At 39.1% G+C, this 18,334-nt stretch overlaps 2 protein-coding genes across 5 annotated transcripts in view; one reads left to right on the forward strand and one right to left on the reverse strand.

Annotated features, from left to right (window-relative positions):
- Positions 1–673: 673 nt before the first annotated feature.
- Positions 674–4,526, reverse strand: Pdp (pyruvate dehydrogenase [acetyl-transferring]-phosphatase 1-like protein, mitochondrial). Its single transcript, XM_069844825.1, has 3 exons — positions 3,721–4,526; positions 3,130–3,271; positions 674–2,002 (listed from the first exon to the last, which is right to left on the reverse strand). The coding sequence occupies exons 1-3, from the start codon at positions 3,943–3,945 to the stop codon at positions 849–851; spliced, it is 1,521 nt and encodes a 506-aa protein (XP_069700926.1). The 5' UTR covers positions 3,946–4,526; the 3' UTR covers positions 674–848.
- An 8-nt stretch (positions 4,527–4,534) lies between these two features.
- The window catches only part of LOC138713077 (sister chromatid cohesion protein PDS5 homolog B-B-like), a 50,498-nt gene continuing 36,698 nt past the window's right edge, over positions 4,535–18,334 (forward strand). The window contains exons 1-8 of one of the 4 annotated variants that reach the window (XM_069844822.1): positions 4,535–4,630; positions 5,234–5,312; positions 6,736–6,936; positions 10,947–11,143; positions 11,270–11,474; positions 12,904–13,166; positions 14,687–14,927; positions 16,180–16,328. In XM_069844822.1, the coding sequence (XP_069700923.1) occupies positions 5,241–5,312; positions 6,736–6,936; positions 10,947–11,143; positions 11,270–11,474; positions 12,904–13,166; positions 14,687–14,927; positions 16,180–16,328 (1,328 nt within the window). In that variant the 5' untranslated portion in view covers positions 4,535–4,630; positions 5,234–5,240. Of the gene's footprint in view, positions 4,631–4,656; positions 5,313–6,735; positions 6,937–10,946; positions 11,144–11,269; positions 11,475–12,903; positions 13,167–14,686; positions 14,928–16,179; positions 16,329–18,334 lie in introns of those variants that run through there. The other 3 variants (XM_069844821.1, XM_069844820.1, XM_069844824.1) reach the window with 3 other exon arrangements.

An 18,334-nucleotide genomic window follows, 5' to 3' on the forward strand; every position in this document is an offset into this window, starting at 1 on the left:
AGGACTGTATGAATGCCAATTGTTTACTGGTAATCTGATAAGTTTTGGAATTGGAATATATCAGTCCCGTAACTGCCCACTGTGCAACTCAAACCAAGAAATGATTCGAAACACCTCAAAATCTATGCTTCAGTGGCTGACCATGATAATACTGGAGTGCAAGAGGTCAAATGACTTTATTGTCAAATGCCTGGCATTAGAAAACAACAACAACAGTTCTTATCAGTTGGGCTTCATCCAATCCCTGATAAGGTCAGAAACCATTTCATAGCCATATTTCCTCTTAATACTGTCTTATGAGAATTAAATGTAAACAATTTTAACAACTGATAAGATACATATTTTTCGTCGGTAACCCTGGGTTCCGTATCTCACATTGCTTATCTACAACCTCTCTATAACCAGATAAATTTGTTCGGTTGAATTCTGAAATGCCCGGTATATGAATGGTATTTAATGGGTTGTCTTTCATTAATGAATTTTCTTTTCTCTGAGGAATATTCAGATCTTGTTTTTTTTTTAATCTATCCACAGTCTGGATAGTAGGCCTATACAAACTATTTCCTGCATATGGCAATCTAACTGTATTAGTTCAGGAGATTTGGATGTAGGAGATATGAAAGTGCTAATGGTCTTTGGGTTTCAGGAGTTGAATTCCACAAGGCCAATAAAATTATATAATGAAAGTTGATAGTATATTGCAATAGCATCAAAATTATATTTATACACATCTATATATATATAGATAACTTAGGAGGAACGTCGTGACAAGACATGGATGGACAATAAATAACTACTTTGTACACTAGATGTCACAATTGGACTAGTGGCTATGTACAGCATCCTGCTCAGGGGGGGCAGTGCCTCAGGTACTCCGAGTCGAAGTACACGACGGTGATTGTGATGTCGTCGCGGAACACGCGCACCATCTCCTGGGGCATGGACAGCAGCTGCGAGAGCTTGGTGTGGTCTATGCCGTACTCGGTGCCCCCCAGCGCGTTCCTGAGCAGGTGTGTGGCGGCGTTGCGGTCGATGGGCTTCATCTTGAGGCCTTCCTTCCGCTGCAGCAGCATCCTGTTCACGTCTGCAATGCGCATGTCCTTGCGGGGCAGTCTGAACGGGCTGAGCGTCACCTTGCCGCTCATGTGCTCGCCCACCAGCCGCACCACCTGCAGCGGCGACACCAGGTCCCACAGCCCATCTGACGCGATCACTAGGAACTTGTCGCGCGGGGTCAGGCGGTGGTGGGTCACCTCCGGCCGCGCCGTCAGGTAGGGCGGCGTGTAGTAGTTCGGGGGAATCACACTCTCGCCGAAGAGTGGCAGCAGCGTGGAGCTCAGAGTGCCCTTGCTCCACTTGTACTTGAAGTCCCCCAGCGCCCGCAGGGGGGCCAGCTGCCCCAGGAGGCGCTCCGTCTTGATGATGGTGTCCCGCTCGTTGTGCGGGTGCTCCTGCAGGATGCGCTGCACCTCGTCCACGTTGTCCGTGTTGTGTTCCGTGGTCAGCATCTTGGCAGTCCACGTGTTGACGTCACTGAGCACCCCCAGCACGCCCTGGCAGTCGCCCGCGCTCGCCACGTGCAGGTGCGGCCCGTCGATGTGCGCCACGCACGCCACCGCGCCCGACATGGCCACCGACAGCATCTGCGTGTTTGCCTTGTTGGCCAGCGCCTCGTTCGACATGTCGCCGTCCAGGCGCAGGAATGCCTTCTCCATGGCCTCCTTCATGTGGAACTCGCCTTGGCCGTCCTTGGCCTCGCACAGCTCCCTCACGAAGGCCTTGAAGCTGGCCTCGTACAACACCTTCAGCTCGTCCATCAGCTCCAGCTTGTCATTGTACGTGTCCAGCAGCTGCATGGCCTGGTTGTTCTCCAGGGCGTTGAGGTACTTGTGCAGGATGTCTGGTGGCAGCAGACAGGCTGTGATGTAGTGGAGCAGCCGCTTGGCAATCACCTGGGCACACGCTGCACCTCCGTGCCCATCGAACACTCCAAGCAGCATGCCTGCCGGCATTTACATTAATACAGTCTTGAACATATATTAATAACATGTTATTAATAATTTATGTACAGAATATAAGTTACCAAAATTATATAGGTGATTCAGCACAGATCACTAAACAAAGTTAAAGTCTTCTTCTATTTCGCAATGTAGGGCTTTTAATTTCAGTTATTCGCCTCGACAATTTTAATACAGGATACCAGTATCCTAAAAATAAGCAACTGAAAATGCTTGGTTTCCGAGTTGTAGACAATTATTCAATGACATCAAGTGCGGTGAGCCCATGTACTTCCAGCATAGAAATACTTTCTGGGAAACCTTGTCCACTGAAAATTCGGCAAACATACTACATGTACAGTTTAGTCTTATCTGCAGTGAAAGTACCCTTGTTGGTGGATCGGCAGAGAGGGACCAATTGCCTGTATTTCTACTTGTGGGGCCATTTAAAAGCACTGGTGTATTCGCACCTGGTGGGAAATGTGGACACATTGTAGTAGGTTGTGAGAGAATACGAAACACCCCAGGAATTTGTGAGCATCTTCGTGGGGTCATGAAACGTCAATGTGCAGCGTGCATTGAGGTACTGCACATGCTCAGGTATGTTGCACAAACTATTACAAGTAGAACAAAATGTATTAGATACTTCCTTTCATTGGACTATGCTGCAATGTTGGCGCCTTTGTTTATCCAAGAAAGAACTGAAAATTGCACCTGCAGTCACTACAGTAAGCATTAGACTGAAGGAAAATGGCTGACATTAGGGCTTTCAACTGCATGATTAGAATATAAATTAACGTCATGTGAATATTCGAAGCCAGGACAAGACAGCAAGCAATTTCTTAATTTATCCAGAATTATAATTCATTGGAAATATCATTTCGAGATATAACTTGTCTTCTAAGGATCAAATCTTCCAATAGCTGTTAGTAGAATTCCCGATTATTGATGACGGACAAATATACCTCAGACTCCCCGTAATTTAATTCAATTCTTTACATTAGGAAGTAAACTTAATGAACCTTGCTTGTGGAGTGACAGATGGGGAGGGAAGGTGCATGTATTTACAACCTGCATCACCTGTATGCTTAAACCATAAATACTTCATAATCATAAATAGACCCACGTTTACCTTTAGTCAACAAACATCTTGCTTCAGAACGTGTATCTTCAATTGGATTATTTGACTGAAGTTGGTTTGAATCGTACGACCTTACGGAACCAGCTGCAGTGAACTCCTGTGAATGTTCATTGGCTCTAAGAATGTTGGTCACCTGTTATATAATGGAAATAAAATATTCATAACATAGTTTCTGTACAAATGAGCAAGAAAATTCAATACCAGATATTTAATTTCATACATAATCGGCTAAGTACTGATTACTCAACAATTAGGTTAAGTAAATGAGGTTATGTAAGCATAATATTGAAAGGTTAATGACAATTTACAATAACATTGTGATATAGTTATATAAAATACATATTTTTGCCTTTGATATCATTATACAGACAAGGAAGGTGTATCAAAATAACCAGAAACAGAACATTGTTATAAATGTTACACGTGCTACAATTCTGAGAATAACAATCTCCACACGATGTTACTGTGCATATTTCCTTACGACCTGAGTTTTGTACTTCGAAGATTTCCATGTGTATACACTAAATTATAAGCCAGTTACGAAAAGGTTAAGTGGTGAACACATACTTCCAAAATACTTACTTCCTGGGGTGATAGCCGAGGCGTAGCAGCAAGTTTCTTAGACGTATAAAAAGTTCGGTATTTGTAATTACATTGTTCTTGTAGGCTATCATTACTTTGATGAATGACATTCTTATTGAATGTGCAAAAAGGAGCAGCTCTTTTATGATAATCTGCTGAGCGGACTGTACATTTTCCAAAGCATTTATTTGCAACCAGCTGCTGGGCTCTACTACCTATTGCCATCTCCTACCGAGAAAGGCCTGTCAGCTAATAATAAAATAAAATGTATGTGCCCTATTTTGTCAATTTTCGTCACTCAGCTGGATTATATAAACAAATTATCGCACATTAAATTCAGTGCTAGAACTTCGCCCTCTGAATCCTTTTGCCATAGTCCTCTTCGTAAACAAGAGTTAAATCCCCTAATCAGGATAAGGGACATAACGTATAAAGCATTTTAGTGAATTTTTTGGGAGTTTGTCTACACATATTGCGAACGACATGTGTCTTTGCATAATAAGATATCCCTATTTACTGAAAACGAATTAATAATAAGAATGCATTCACGATTTTCATTTGAAAATGTCAAATAAATGAACAGCTCACTCAACAGATGGCGCCTTTTGTGGTAAGTTTCATCCCATCCAAAGAGTACTCATCTGCCAATTATAACGTCTTTGGCCAATGACATGCGTCATTATTCGTCACATTAATTACATTCCGTAATTTTAAAAAAGTCTAAATAAATATTTTTATAGGCCCACTAGTTTTGTCGAAATCACCTACACCTTCCCCTACATTATGCGGCTCTGGCTTTTTTTCAGAGTCCGTGGTGCTGCTACGTCCGGCGATCTAGGGTCCGGCACCAAATTGGTTATGTTGGCCACATTGGTAGAAGTCTTATGTGAATGAAAAAAAATATATAGAGGTATATATGAAACAAGAAATGTTAAGTATTAAGTTACAAATAGTTTAATTTTGTTTTATGTAATTTATACTGTTAGGAGAATTGTATAAAGTTAATATCTTGTGTTTAATTTCTAACGTAGGAGATCATTATGTATCTGCTAAACAATGGTATTATAAATAATTATTAGGTACGGTACCGTAATGTTCACCAAATCCTTAGCTAATTTTGGTACTGATAATAGTAATTAATAATTTTGTCTTGAAATGAGCTCGGATGCCTGAAAAACCAGCTATAACGGCCTCTAGCTGGTTTTTTTTTAATGTGGCATATATTCGGAATCAAGGCCTATCTCGCACAAATTTTAAGTGTTATTCATAGTTTTCACCCTTTTCTCGTCTTAAAATTTCTAGCAATTTCAAATCCTGTTTCCTCTGTAATCATTCTCAAATCACTAGCGCCTCATGAACACTGCAACTTCACACCCAACTGGGGACTTTAGCTGAATACGAGTTGGGGCAGAACAGAACATATAGCAAACGTTTGGAACTGCATTTCATGCCACTTTGTGCACATTCGCTGCTTTTTGTGAATCTCTGCCTGCATATTCTGATTTCAACTTAGCGTAGAAATGTCTGATGACTCCTGGAGCCCACCATTTTCTGCAGATCAGCCTTTGAAGGAACTGCTTACTTCTCTCAAGGTAGGTGTCACTCGTAATAATATTGTTGAATAGTGACGTATGAATGCATAACATAAATATGTACTATCGCACTGTATGTACTAGGTGGGAACTCTACATTCATGTGTTCATGGGCAATGTTTCGCATAGTGGCATACATCCAATGTTTCGGAGCTATGTAAGATAATGGAAGGGGAATCTGGGCTGCTCAGAATCCAGTGGCGAAGCTAAGGTGCAAATACTGGATAAGCTGAAAAAAAAAAAATTATACAACCGATGTTTCTCGGCTTTTCTATCAAAATTTATTGTGACACAGACTCCAAAAGAAGATGATGATCACTCATTTTCACCCCCAAACAGAATACAGGTATCCTATAACAATATAACTTATTTGTCTCAGAACACCCTGTTAGTCAAGGACATTTCTTATACCATGACAATTGAAAATTTCTATTTTGTTTTCCTCCATCCACTGTTTTAATATGTAAATATAGTGTCGATCTCCTAGAACTGGTATCGAAATGTAATTTTAAATTCTATTCCTTTCTTTGTAATGTGTTTGTGTATGGTTGTGAAACTTGGACTCTCACTTTGAGAGAGGAACAGAAGTTAAGGATGTTCGAGAATAAGATGCTTAGAAAATATTTGGGGCTAAGAGGGATGGGAAGATAATATAAAAATGGATTTGAGGGAGATGGGATATGATGGTAGAGACTGAATTAATCTTGCTCAGGATAGGAACCAATGGCGGGCTTATGGGAGGGCGGCGATGAACCTCCGGATTCTCTAAAACCCATTTGTAAGTAAGTAAGTGTTGTTTGTGAAGAAATTATAAATGAAAGAATGTATAGATTTTATATTGTTGCTAATGTTTTGGTTGTCAAGGAGAGAATGATTTAAAAAAATTAATTCGCACGTGAATTAAACATTGTTAACTGTTATGAATAAAGCCATTGTTTAGACTGGTAAGGAAAGTAAAATAAAGCCCAGTGTAGGTAGTAGTCATGAGTAAATATATATTTTATTTTTTGTCTTCAGCTAATTTTGCTACTTAAGTGTCTAAATATACTTGCGATTTATTTGGTTGGAATTTAAACATTACTTTAAATTAAGTCAGAAATATAAAGAAGTTAAAATAATGCAATAAAGGAACCGAAGATTTATAACCTTATTTATTTCAGAACTGTCATTTTTTTAGATGTTTTGCTCTACACTCAAGGCAGATTATGAGCTGTAAAATAACGCAGCAAGATGATGTAATTAGTTGAATTTAAAATCCTGGTAGAACTGACAAATGTACTCTATCGATGGTTGAGAGATCAATGGTCCACACAAATAATAAGCACGGAAATACGAATGTTGAATCATGTATTGCTATAATAAAATGATGATATCTCTAGACACGATCCCCCTGCCTGATTGAATGTAATGACACACTGTGCAGTGCCTGTACAACGTCCTGAAGGAAGAAGAGGATGAACAAGAGAATCTGGAGGATTGGATATATCTTGTTGAGTATCTGTCGAAGCCTGACTTCATGGCTCACAGGGACCCTCTGGTGCAGTTGTTTGTGGCAATCTGTCTTGTAGAATTGCTGGGCTTTCTGCCTTCCGGCTCCCTGGACTGGGAAGATAACAAATTGATGGTAAGAACAAAATATGAGAGCTTTAATTTGCATCATAGTTTATATTCGTGCTTGCTGTTGAAGTCAAGCTTTCTTTGTATCAAGGTTTCTCACATTCTATGGGAAGTGGGGCATATCCGGTGTTTTTTATATAAAAAAAACTCTCACATTTTAAAGCAGGGACTTCACTGGACAATATTATTAAGCTATTTATTATAAGGAGTGTCATAATAATAATAATAATAATAATAATAATAATAATAATAATACGAGACGCATCCAGAAAGTAAGTTTCCCTATTTAAAAAAAAAAAGAAAAGAACACACACTTTCAGGAAAACATTTATTGGCAACAGGTACAGCAATGTTTCAGCTATTTTTCAACATAGCCACCATCAGAATTGAGACACTGTATCATGGGATCAACTTTTGTATCCCTCTGTCGTAGAACTCTGCCGCCTGTGAAAGGAACCAGCGTGTGACAGATGTCTTCAGCTCTGCGTCGTTGCCAAAACGCTCACCGGAGGACAGGAATTTCTTGAGGTGCAAGAAAACGTGAAAATCGCTGGGAACAAGATCAGGACTGTAGGGTGGATGATCAAACAACTCCCAGCCAAATTCCGTCAAAACAGCTGCTGTGCTCCGAGCCATATGCGAACGAGCATTGTCATGGAGGAGCACAACACCTGCAGTAAGCATTACACGCCTCTTGTTTTGAATGGCACGTCGCAATTTTCGCAGTGTTTCACAGTAACGGTCAGCGTTCACTGTTTCACCTCTTGGAAGGAAGTCAATGAGCAGAATGCCCTTCCTGTCCCAGAACACTGTGCACATCACTTTCCGTACCGACAGCGTCTGTTTGAATTTCGTCCTGACCGGAGATCCACTATGCTGCCAATGCATTGACTGCTGCTTGGTTTCCGGGGTGAAGTGCGAAATCCAAGTCTCATCGCCCGTGACGATCCTGTCGAGGAACTCGTCGCCGTCATCGTGATACCGTTGCAGAAATGTCAGTGCTGCTCCTAAACGTTGCATTTTGTATTCGGGTGTCAGGTTTTTCGGCACCCACCTGGCACACACTTTTTTGAACAGCAGGTGCTTAGTGACAATCTCATGCAACAAGGATCGCGATATCTGCGGAAAATGGCTGCTCAGCTCTGTAATCGTGAAGCAACGGTTCTCCATGATGCACTGCCACACCAGCTCAACACGATCATCATTGATGAGGGACGGTCGCCCACTGCGCTCTTCATCATGGACACTTTGACGACCTTCGGAAAACTGCCTACACCAGCGACGCACCATCTGCTTACTCATGATGTTCGGCCCATAGATCTGACAGAGCTGCCGATGAATTTCAATTGGCGCAATGCTTTGTGCATTAAAGAACTTTATCACCGACCGAACCTCGCAGGCGGCGGGAGAAGGTATAAGAGCTTCCATTTCGGACCACTGCTGCCATGCTACTGGCACCAGGCGGGACCTGTCTGGCTGGCATATGATTGATACGTCATAGATCTGTTACGCATGCGCAATTGACACGGCTAATTACGTTTACTTTCAAGAGGAAGAAATCGGGAAACTTACTTTCTGGATGCGCCTCGTAGTAATAATAATAATAATAATAATAATAATAATAATAATAATAATAATGTTACTGGTTATCGATGTAAGCTATGTAGAGGAAAAGGAACTAGCCAACCTACCCCATTGTCTCCTGGCTTAGTTGCCTCACGAGTGATGCCTTATTGGTGTCACGAGCAACACTAATAATAATAGTTTATTGAGCCTATAGATTGATCTGCATCAATATAGGACAAGTCAACTTAACATATTATAGGCCTACTATAATACCTATTAATATGTGGGTCATTCTCATGAAACTCGTCACTTTCGGAACCCAAAATTGGTTATCACTAATTATTAATATAGATTTAATAATTAACAATATAGAACTTATAATTCACGAAAATATTTATAATAAACAAAATAGGATTAGAAATTAATTTATTATCATTTATTCCTCTAATATCAACTAATAAAAATGTATACACAACAGAAGCCTCAATAAAGTACTTTATTGTACAAGCTCTAACAACTGAAATTGTGAGGAGATTAATTTTTTGATAGGTACTGGTTAAAGGTGTGAAAGATAAGTCAGGTGTGTTAGTGGCCATGTCTAAATCTTCGTGTGCTGCGAGAAATAAAACAAAATCAATTTTCAGATTCCATGGTGTCCACAGCATCTCCACGGTGTCCACAGTTTTAATCCGTGGATTATTCCTATGGCTTGGTAAAGGCAATTTGATTTACACATCGACTTGAAATGAATACTAAAAATTAAATAAGTCACGAATTATTATTCATAATAATATTAACTGATTTTTATTAGCTAGTATAATGTGATTGAGCCATATTACAAAATGAAATAAGTACTATGTTCGCTCACAAACATATTTAATTAATATTGTAAAGTTTCACTAACAGTGATAAACTCATTAATTTATATCTTTATAAACAATAATGCAATATTGGATTTCATTAATTTTTTAGTTGATTATTTAACGACACTGTATCAACTACTCAGTTATTTAACATTGATGGAATTGGTGATAGCGAGATGGTATTTGGTGGGATGAGGCCGGGAATTCGTCATAGATTACCTGACATTCACCTTACGGTTTCAGGTCTTTCACTGCAAATGCAGCATTCTCCAATCTTTCCTGTTTTCCGCCTTTCTCTTAGCTATATTTAATGTTTTCAGTTTAATGTTTTGATTTGAAGAAAAAACTGTAAATAATGAACACATTGTAATATGATATGATATGATATGATATGATATGATATGATATGATATATATATTTCTTCACAGCACTTCTTTACATGTAATGGTGTACCTCACATTTCTGTATCCGGTGCCACCGTTAACATATTATTACAATAACACATTATTTGCAGTACACGTCTACACAAATACTCCCAATTACACTATGTACCTTTTTTTTATTACCTGGTCAATCTCCCCTTCAGTATTTCCCTACATTTCGTTTGGTATTCTCTATTTGTTCATTAATCCTAATATATCTAATATTATATACTCCTTTCACACCCCCCTTTTCCTCTAACTACTATTCACTAAAATCTCAATTTCAATTTTTCTCTATAAATTATCATATAGAATTATTTGCCTATTTGTTCTTTGACCTTTTATTCAATTACTGTTCCAACATTCAAATGTTAGTACTAATTTTGTGCTGACACTTGTTCATTTCTCTAAACCCTTTCTCACTATTTTCACTCATTCCTATTTGCGCTCACTTCCACTTTCACACTATTCTGCTTACACCTAATCCATTGTCACTATTCTCACTTCCTATAAATACTTATATTTTATTTTACACGTCTGCTTATACACTTTCTCTCTCCCCTATACTTCTCGATCTTTTCCAAGTTCACTATACTTGCACTTTTTGGTCACAACCCCACTTTTTTTTTTACACATATCAAATATCTCTGCTAAATCCTCAGCTGTCGCAATTTCTGACCTTTCTTTACTGTTCGTCTCTGCCTTATTTCTGACTTTGTCTTCCTTTCTATTAATTTCTTCTTCTATTCCTCTTTTATTTCCCCCCCCCCCTACACTTTCACTTTCACATACTAGATTTCCACTTACACTCGCACCCTTATTCTTTACACTACTTCCTGACTCTTGGTTTCTCTTTTTATCACCCCTCGCCTTTTTTCTAGCACCCGTGTTGTTTGTTCCGTTATTGTCAGCATTCCTTCTGGAGTGCGCTAACCTTACCGCCATCGTATGGAGACTAGGAATCCGCTTACGTTGCACGATCACGTTACTGTTTTCTTCTCCTTGCTGCGCCAACATCTTTACACTTCCTCGTACGTCAGTATGTGGGTTCCTGAACTCATTACTATTCACTCCTGTTACCATGTGTTGATACATTGTAATAATTAATTTGTATTAAAAGTAAAAAAAAAAAAAAAAAATCTGACAGCAGCATTTTCGTGTGTAGGCTGTGTTGCAGTTCTTGATAAAGCAAGTGGAGCTGTTCAGGGTCTCAGGAAAGGCCATCCATAGGTACAGTGTGCGCCTCGTTGAGAATTTGCGCAGGAAAAGCGTGCTCAGTCAGATGTTCCTGCAGCTGGAGCACACAACGAACAAGGAAATGATTTGCAACAGCTTGCTGGAGACAGTGTATACAACTGTGCGGTAAGTTCAGGTGGAATGTGGGCTGCATGGAAATACCTTCACTGCTATAACTTCTCATTAATAATAAACACGGACACATGCCAATAACCAAAATGCGTGCAATGATGTGCGTGCTCTCGTTTCCAGACAGGAGACAAATCTGGAGAATAGGAACATTGTCCACCTCCTCTGCAGCTTCATCAAGGAGACCGAGTACGCTTCAGAGACTGGAGTGGACATAATCCTGTACAGTGTCCTCAAGGAAGTCAGGGAGAATAACCCGGCTGTGCAGGATGTGTCGGAGTCAGTCCTGAAGGAATGTGGGGACTTGCTGGGCCACTCCATCAGAATGGTGCGTGGAATGTGTGATGCATTGTACCCTCCTCATAGCTGAAAACTTCCCGTCCTATGATATCCCTATGGAGCAAGTAACCATAGGATATTACTAGCAGGGCCACCCATGGAATTGTGGGTCCCCCACACAAACATTTGTCAGGGCCCTTCTGTTTTGACAACAGCGGCGAACTTCTGCCTAGGGCCCCAACCTTGGAGGGAGGCTCGGCCAGGGAAAATAATAATAATAATTTAAATTACTAAAAAGTGGGCCTGATTCTGTTAACTGTCCAAGAGCCCTAAAGGTACGGTCACACGTCGCTACTTTTGCTGCGCATCTTTTGTACTGCAGCTGCAAAAGTTGCGTGTCGTGTTCACACGTAAGCCAAAAGTAGCGCGCTGCACACTACTTTTCGTGCTGCGCAACCCGAGTGCAGCAAAAGTTGCAACTGGAGGTTGCGAGTCTGTTCACACACAAGGCGCTACTTTTGCAGCCGCAGTCATGCTGCAGGTTTCCATCTCCGTGTTGACTTCTCAATATACATTTTGTGGTTATGTTCCCATTAATAATAAACTCATGCGAAAGCTTCCTTATCTATTATTTGCTTTTTCTGTCGTATATATTATTCAGAAATTGACATTATTTTTACTATAAAGCTTTTAAAAACGCCTATATACTTAAATGATAACCAACAGTATATTCACGTAATCAATGTTGGCAACCCTCCTGTTTGGAACTATGCTACGGAAAATTAAAAAAGTGAATTATATGTAGATGTATTGTGTCCTCTGGTTATTGCTTTAATGTGTTCTTTGTAGCGTGTATGCATCTACATACGCTGATCACATAACCAATGCTAACCACACATACAATAACATAAATGCGGACATGGAAATCCTACACATACAACCCAAGAACCAAAAACTCAACACACTAGAACAATACGAAATATACAAACACATTAAAACACACCAATCAAATCATCAACACACAGATAAATTTCAATACACACACACTATTTGACTCCACTTTTCAACACTTTTCAACAATCAAACGCACCCACACAACAGGCAGAGAAGTACGAGATGACGCCGAGATCTAGTAGGCTCTGAGGATGGTGTGATGAAGCACCGAAACAGCTGTAAGCCGCACAGACTTACATAATTAACACGAGTAAGTCCGCTAGTTAATCAATTACTCAGAAATTATTTGTATAAAATAATTCACTTCAGCTTGTAGATTTTTGCAAGTACGTAATTTAATTAGTGAATTCCTGTAACAAAAAAGTGGGCACAGGATCCAAGAGGTCTTAGAAACCAATGAGGGAACTCCTAGCCGCAGAAGCAGTTGCTGTTTCTCATTCAGATGAACATTTCTATCGACTTTTGCGATTGTTATAAAGATGTCATTTCGAGAGTTTGATGTGGCTGTTCTTATTGGCTGGCAGTTACTGGCACGGAGCCTGGAGTCAGATGGATCTGATCCGCAGACCAAGATCAGTGGACGTGAACTGGAAGTGATGTATGAGGTGCACATGCTGAACCCCAACCTGCTGCTGTTCTTGTGGAACCATCTGAGTGACTTTCTGCAGGAGGTCCAGGATACCGAACGCAAGAAGACCTCATTGTCCCTCCTGGCTCACATGTTCTCCAGCGAGAACCCCTCTTTCTTTCTTAGCTACCGTAATCTTTGGTGGAAGTTCAAGCATTAGTAAGTATCACATCAAGAAAGCTCGCAAGATACTGAATATCTTGAAACAGATCGAAACACAGAAATGCATTTTTTTTTTTTTGCTTAGTTGACAAATGTAAACTACACTGAGCTTTGCCACGCAGTGTGGAGGCTACTCCAATGATGTCACACTACAATGTTACATCGAGATTCACTGCATCCAGGAGTGCGTGGTTAATAAGTGAAGCCTGTAGCTTTTTTCGTGCATTATTTCTTTTTTCTTACCTACTAAATATTTTGCAAGAAAAATTGTGTCAACATAGAACAAACATACATACTCAACAATGAACACAACAAATATGCAGACAACATAATATATTGGCACAGATACGTAGACGACATACTCATACTATACAAAGGAAACAAACGATAAATACACAAACTACACCAATACATAAACAAAATACACCCAAAACTCCAATACACACTGGAACTTGAAAACAATAACTCCATAAATTTCCTAGACATCACCATAACAAAAGTTGACAACAAACACACCTTCAAAATATACAGAAAACCAACCACCACCACCACACACATACACAACACATCTAACCACCCCACACAACACAAACATGCTGCATTCAGGACAATGGTACACAGATTACTCAACATACCCATGAGTCAACAACACTACAATGAAGAAGTGAACACAATCAAATACATAGCACAAGAAAACGGTTATAACCCAAACATAATAGACAACATCATAAGGAAGACAAAACAAAAACTCAACAAACACAAGAACACAAGAAATACATCACACTAACATAAGAAAACAAAAACACACACAAGATCGCATCCTCATTCAGAAAACAGAAATACAACATAGCATACAGAACAGAAAACACACTACAAAGACATCTCAACACACAAACAAATAAATACAACCACACAGGCGTATACAAACTCACATGTAATAGTTGCGACAGTTTCTACATTGGACAGAGAGGCAGATCATTCCAAACTCGATACAAAGAACACATTAAAGCAATAACCAAAGGACACAATACATCTGCATATGCCGAACACATAACTAATGCTAACCACACATACAATAACATAAATACAGACATGGAAATCCTACACATACAACCCAAAAACCAAAAACTCAACACACTAGACCAATATGAAATATACAGACACACTAAAACATACCATGATCAAATTCTCAACACACAGATCAATTTCAGAACACACACACTATTTGACACAACTCTTCATCACACGAACGCACCCACACAACAGGCAGCAAAGTTGAGATAGCGCCGAGATCTAGTAGGCTCTGAGGATGGTGTCGAATAGCACCGAAACAGCTGTAAGCCGCACATGCTTACATAATTAACACGAGTAAGATCGCCATTTAATCAATTATTTATATTCAAGTGTTAAAAGTAGTGTACGAAAGATTCAACATTTATGTAATTATAGTTTGTTATAGAGCTTTGCAACAGGGCTGAATTGTTTCAGTAATGTTTGTTTTATTTCTGTTGGTTCAGTATCAACAAGTCAGCTTATGGACGCAGACTGCTAGTCAAAACTGCGCCAAAATTTTTCAATAACCTTCCTGCTGACAAAGAAGAAATTCTACAGTTGTTGCAGAATCAGGAAGGAGACAAAGATATCACATTGCGAATTGAACTGGTGAAGGGAATACGTAAGACAATTAAAATGAATCCAGGCATCTGCAAGGAGATGCCTTTTCTAGACATTTTGAAGAATTTGGCATGTGACAAACATGTAAGTAACGAAGATGCTTTTTTTTAGACATTCTGAAGCATTTGGCATATAACAGACATGTAAGTAATGTGATTAAAATCAACCCATGAAGATGCCTTTCTTAGACATTCTGAAGAATTTGGCATATAACAGACATGTAAGTAATATGATTAAAATCAATCCATGAAGATGCCTTTCTAAAGGTATGGTCACACGTCGTTATTTTTGCTGCGCAACTTTTGTACTCCAGTTGCAAAAGTTGCGTGTCGTGTTCACACTTAAGCCAAAAGTAGCGCGCTGCACACTACTTTTTGTGCTGCGCAACCCGAGTGCAGCAAAAGTTGCAACTGGAGATTGCGAGTCTGTTCACACACAAGGCGCTACTTTTGCAGCCGCAGTCATGCTGCAGGTTTCCATCTCCGTGTTGACTTCTCAGTGTACATTTTGTGGTTATGTTCGCACTATTAATAAACTCGTGCGAAAGCTTACTTATATATTATTTGCTTTTCTGTCCTAACTAGTATTCAGAAATTGGCATTATTTTTACTATGAAGCTTTTAAAAACGCCTGTATATTTAAATGATAACCAACAGCATATTCACGTAATCAATGTTGGCAACCCTCCTGTTTGAAACTACGCTACAGAAATCTAAAAAATTGAATTATGTCGTCAGAAAATATGCTCAGACTGTGTTGTGCATTTAATAACTCTTACAAATAATTTATTTTCATCACATCTAACATTAAAATACATCCAAACAATAAAAGTATCATTGGCACATTTGGGTGGCAACACTGGTCACAACCGCAGCAAAAGTTTCAACAAAACCGATATCAAAAATGCTGCGGCTGCAACCCTGAGAACCCTGTTCACACGTCGCTACCTTTAAGCTGCGCGCAGCATGAAAAATTAGCGAGCAGCAGGTTCGGCAGCCACTACTTTTCGGGTTGCACCGTTGTTCACACGTCGCAGTACAAGAGTTGTGCAGTTTTTTGTACTGCATTGCTGCAAAAGTAGCGACGTGTGACCGTACCTTTAGACATTCTGAAGAATTTGGCATATAACAGACATGTAAGTAATATGATTAAAATCAACCCGTGAAGACACTTTTTTTTAGACATTCTGAAGCATTTGGCATATAACAGACATGTAAGAATGCTGTAGAAGATAGGATTTTCACACATTGAACAGCCATTGGTATTTAAAAATTTAAATTCTTTTAAATTCTGAGACTGACATGGCATAACTCAAGGTCCGCATTGCTGCCTGCAGGAATTGGTGTACAAGGAGGCACTGTTGACGCTGGGGCTTGTGTATAGGCACCTCCTGGACTCGGGCGTGGACTTACTGCAGCAAGCAGCGTGGATTGCCAACACAGTGATGCACATGTACGGCACTAGGCACAGGTCTAGCCTGTACAGGTAACGAATTGTACGCAGTGACTATTTTTCTTTAAGCCTGTTAGTTTTAAGGTATATGTACACCCACAAAATGCAAAAAATGATGAATAATTAGAATTTTCAAAATATAGCTATTTTAATAGAGAATTTTCTCCCCTTTAATTTGGTATAAGAATTTTCGATTTATGCCTTACGGTTTTTCAGATAAGTCCCATTTTCCAAAATGCTGCGTCATCAGCCACGGTCACTTAGGCTACTTTTGGAGTGATCTTCGTAGCAGTCAATCCCCTTGTCCAGCATTGCTTGTAAAATAAACTTCTTTCTAGTCCCGAAATAGATGCATAGATATGTGGGCATGATCATTAGATTGAAAAAACTTTTTTACATAATGAAGTAATTTATAATCTGAATAATTTCAAGGGAAAAATTGTTCCGGGGCCGGGTATCGATCCCGGGACCTCTGGTTGAATGTACCAGTGCTCTGAGCTACCTGAGAACTCCACCTGACACCATCTCAACTTTTCCCTTTATATCCACACAACTCACGTGGGCTGACAAAACGCCAGAGACCCACATCGAGTGCACACAATCTCTGTGTGACTTGGAATTGTGGTTTTCTGTTAACATACACAGTGACGTATATATTATGCAAATCTAGTCTTTCAAGTAAAGCTCCCTGTAAAGCAGATTTGAATAATTTCAACTGGTACATTCAACCAGAGGTCCCGGGATCGATACCCGGCCCCGGAACAATTTTTCCCTTGAAATTATTCAAATCTGCTTTACAGGGAGCTCTACCTGAAAGACTAGATTTGCATAATTTATAATCTTTTACTGTTAGTCATAAAACTGTAAATTTGTGTGTCAATGATGTTGTATGTCATTTTAATAAGAGTCCAAAAGTAGAAATTACAATTCTGAGGAGGATGGGCATAAGCCCTGGGACAAACACCATCGCAGGATTTGTTGCATCAATGGAAATAGGGACCAAATGCCAAAAAAAACATTCAACACCTGAAGTTAAAACAAGGAGGAGGTATTTGAGGGGCAGAAAGGAGCTGAAACAGGACCGACATGAAGCTGCTTAAGGGGTGACATGATGATGCAGTCTTCTAGGCTCTGAAAGTTTGTGGCTCATTTCCTGTAAATAGTAATTTTAGAATATTTAATTCTTTCAAACATGATATCTCAGTCAAGTATGGTGATACCAAGAAGATATTGGTGTCATTTTGAAGGTTGAAATGTCCCCCAGTGCCTGACAATGAGTAAAATAACATTAATATAATTAATAATTATCTATGGATTTTTTACATGATTTATGCAACATAAAATATTATTGTAAGTTACATATATGGTAATATTTAATTAATGTAAATAAAAATAAAAAATAGCTCTATGTCAGGCACTAAAGAATAGTTTTAGCTATAAAACAGTGAAGAAATTGTGGCTCTATCTTAAAAACTGCATGAGCTATCATGTTTCAAGTTGCATGTCAAAATTATAAACAAAATAATTTTTAAAAACAATTTAGACATAATTTCAAGGGATCTGTTCACTTCATTCTCTTTCTGGTACCATTCTAAATTGTATAAAAATTTTACAGAGCAAAATTATACAAAACAAAATTTTTTGTGCGAGATCGTGCGTATTTGCCTGGTTTCCACACAAAACAAACTTGCGGTAAGTCTAAAATTCCACATTCAGTATTCCCAACTGAACACACATAACAATTTCCCTCTTCTTACCGCTTAAGTGACATATTCATTTTACTGCTTTAGGCTTTTAACATATTATTTTTAGAGACGTTCAATATAGTAATAATTATAAATTGGAAACTTACCACTGCAATTTCACCTAAATTGCACTGTTAATTATTGTTTTTAAATATTTGCAAAAATTAAGTAAACTCTACAACTCCACTAAAGTTACTGCATTTCGTGATGCATGTAACATTAAGGAAGCTGTTTGTTTTAAGTTCGCATTTATAGACTGGGGGAAAAAAAAGACAGACATATATCACAGCCTGC

This window comes from Periplaneta americana, chromosome 14 (genome assembly GCF_040183065.1).
Source record: "Periplaneta americana isolate PAMFEO1 chromosome 14, P.americana_PAMFEO1_priV1, whole genome shotgun sequence".
Lineage (NCBI taxonomy): Eukaryota > Metazoa > Arthropoda > Insecta > Blattodea > Blattidae > Periplaneta > Periplaneta americana.